Source organism: Merops nubicus, unplaced genomic scaffold, assembly GCF_000691845.1.
Source record: "Merops nubicus isolate BGI_N331 unplaced genomic scaffold, ASM69184v1 scaffold22181, whole genome shotgun sequence".
NCBI classification, from domain to species: domain Eukaryota; kingdom Metazoa; phylum Chordata; class Aves; order Coraciiformes; family Meropidae; genus Merops; species Merops nubicus.
Window position 1 is genome coordinate 338 of NW_008587996.1, and position 3,049 is coordinate 3,386.

The 3,049-nt window shown below is 56.7% G+C and overlaps 1 protein-coding gene across 1 annotated transcript in view; it reads left to right on the plus strand.

Moving 5' to 3' along the window:
* Positions 1–427: 427 nt before the first annotated feature.
* LOC103781415 (RING finger protein 121) overlaps positions 428–3,049 on the plus strand; it is a gene marked incomplete at both ends in the record, with an annotated part of 4,200 nt that continues 1,578 nt past the window's right edge. The window contains 2 exons of the mRNA XM_008949131.1: positions 428–465; positions 2,801–2,942. Of these exons, the coding sequence (XP_008947379.1) occupies positions 428–465; positions 2,801–2,942 (180 nt within the window). The remainder of the gene's footprint in view (positions 466–2,800; positions 2,943–3,049) is intronic.

Sequence of the window (3,049 nt, forward strand, 5' to 3'; positions counted from 1 at the left end):
CCGACCCCCCCCTGGCTCCAGGCTCCTGTCAGGAGCTGTGCAGAGCCAGAAGGTCTCCCCTGAGCCTCCTTTGCTCCAGGCTCAGCACCCCCAGCACCCTCAGCTGCTCCTCCCCACACTTGGGCTCTAGACTCTTCCCCAGCAGCTTTGTTGCCCTTCTCTGGCCATGCTGCAGCCCCTCAAGGTCCTTCTTAGCCTGTGGTACCCCAAACTGACCCCAGTCCTCAAGCTGTGGAGTTTTGGCCCTGGTTTGTTGCTGGTGTGCAGACATCATCCTTCATCCTGGTGGGGTTCTGAATCCCTGCTCTGTGCTGTCCCTCAGGGATGGCCCCTCTGTGCCCAGGGGTGGTGTGACCATGGGGTTTAAGCACATTCCTCTGGTACCCAGTGAGGCTGACTGCTCTGGTGTTTCTTTTTCTCTCTGCAGGTCGATCTTTCGCACTTGTCCCCAGAAGAGAGGTGGAGGTGAGTGTGACGTGGCACTGGAGCCAGCTCCTGCTCCCCGCTGCACCTCCTAGTGGTGCAGACCAGGAGAGGACAGGGACAACCTGCCCTGTGTGGTGGTTGGGTTCCAGGGAGGTACCAAAGGTCTTCAATGGCAGTTGTAATATTTTTCATTTTAAACTCCATACTGAATGGTAGAATGGGTTGGGTTGGAAGGGATCTTAAAGATCGTCTTGTTCCAACCCCTCTGCCACGGGCAGGGACACCTCCCACAAGACCAGGCTGCTCAAAGTGACCACTCCCAGGGATGGACCATCCACAACTTCCCTGGGCAACCTGGGCCAGCGTTTCACCACCCCCACAGTAAAGAATTTCTTCATTCCACCTAATGGAAATCTCCCCTCTCCAGTTTGAAGCCATCACCCCTCATCCCATCACTGGAAGCCCTTTTAAAAAGTCCTCCCCCAGCTTTCTTCTAGGTCTCCTTTAAGTGTTGAAATTCCACCAGAAGGTCTCCCCAGCTGGAGCCTTCTCCTCTGCAGGCTGCCCAAGCCCAACTCTCTCCTGCTGGGCTCCCAGCAGAGGGGTTCCCCCCTCGGGTCATTGCTGGGGCTCCTCTGGCCCCGCTCCAGCAGGTCCCTGTCTCTGCTGTGCTGAGGACTCCAGAGCTGCCCCAGCACTGCAGGGGGGTCTCCCCAGAGCGGGGCAGAGGGGCAGGATCCCCTCCCTGCCCTGCTGCCCATGCTGCTGGGGGTGCAGCCCAGGCTGCTGGAGGCTCCTGGCCAGCTCCTCACCCCCAGCACCCTCAGGGCTGCTTTCTCCAGCCACTCACCCCGAGCATGGGCTGGGACCAGGGCTTACCCTGACCCAAGTTCAGGATCTTGCCCTTGGCCTGGTTGAACCTCCTGAGGTTCTCATGGAGTCATCTTTCAGGTCTGTACAGGTCTCCCTGGATGGGGGAGCATTGATGTTCTTCCTTTTCCCTTTGCCAAGCACATTTCAGCCAGACCCCGGCTGAGCAGCCCAGGAAGAATTGTCCTCTCTCTGTTATTTTATGGGGGATGAGTTTGAGTCAGACAATTTGGCGTATTAGTTGAGTTTGGATTTCCCTCCCTAACTTGAACTGTTTTGTCAGCTTAAGGCCAACATGTTCCAGGACTTCTTCCCCCCTTGGTTTTTGATCAATGAGCACAAGCTGGAAAACAAACCCAGAGCAGCAGTCTGGAAGTGGCTTGTTCCAGGCTGCCCATGGGGTTTCCCAGGAGGCACAGGAAATACAGACCTGGTTGTGATTTAGTAGCAATTTCAGATTTATTGATGGTGGGAGGTGCATCAAGAAGTTAACTGGTAGCAGCTCATAATCACACATTTAAAAGTATCAGGGTGGCTCGGTAGAAGTTCTAATCAAACTCGTGACTTGATTACAGATTTAATAGTGACAAGATTCAGACTGACAAGGTGTCCTAAATCATGGAACCAGAGATTCGGTTTGGGTAGGAAGAGGCTTCAGCACTGCCAGGTCCCCACTGACCCATGTCCCTCAGCACCACATCTCCACGGCTTGGAAACCCCTCCAGGGATGGGGACTCCACCACTGCCCTGGGCAGCCTGGCACAGCCCTGGACAACCCTCCAGGGCAACAAATTCTTCCTCAGGGAGAACCTCAACCTCCCCTGGGGAAACTTGAGGCTCTTTCCTCTTGTCCTGAGCACTCTGAAGCTTTATCTGGAGTCTGAACTTCTGTCCTTTCTTGTGGTCTAGAGAGCAACTGGCACCTTCCAGGCTGTCATTTCGTACCATCTGGGTTTGGCCCTTGTTTTGGGATGAGGTGAATGGTTGTGGAAGGACCTGTCCCTGGTGTTAGCTGTGGGGGAGTGTGGGCAGCTGGGCTGGGCCAGACTCGGAGCATTCATGTGGGATAGGCGGGAGGTTAGACAAGAGTTGAGTGGAGAGGAACCTTATTAATTTCAACCAGGGCAAGTGTAGGATCCTGCCCCGGGGAAGGAATGAACCAGTACAGGTGAGGGGTTGAGCTACTGGGAAGCAGAGTGGGCTTTGAGGGGCAGAGGGACAGCAGGGCAGGGGGAAACAATCTGCTGGGCTTGGTGGCTGTTGATGCCTCTAGACCATGTCCCCCCATCCCTCCCACCCTTGTCCTCGCTGTGTGAGGAAGAGAAATGTTCTGGGGGCTCTGAGACCTGGCTGAGGGTTTGGTATCGGGCATCAGCAGGATGCTCGAGGCATCCAGGAGGAACACTTTTTTTAATTGAGGAGCATCCCCAGGAGCTCTGGAGCCCACCAGGACGGGCTGGGGGTGCCCGGCAGCTCCTCAGCCGCCCCTTCGCTGTCGTTGCAGGGTGGAGCACGCGCGGATGCACGCCAAGCACCGCGGGCACGAGGCCATGCACGCCGAGATGGTCCTCATCCTCATCGCCACGCTGGTGGTGGCACAGCTCCTCCTGGTGCAGTGGAAGCAGAGGCACCCTCGCTCCTACAACGTAAGTGTCTCCACGTAGCCCCTCTGCCCCACTCTGGGGAGACCCCCCTGCAGTGCTGGGGCAGCTCTGGAGTCCTCAGCACAGCAGAGACAGGGACCTGCTGGAGC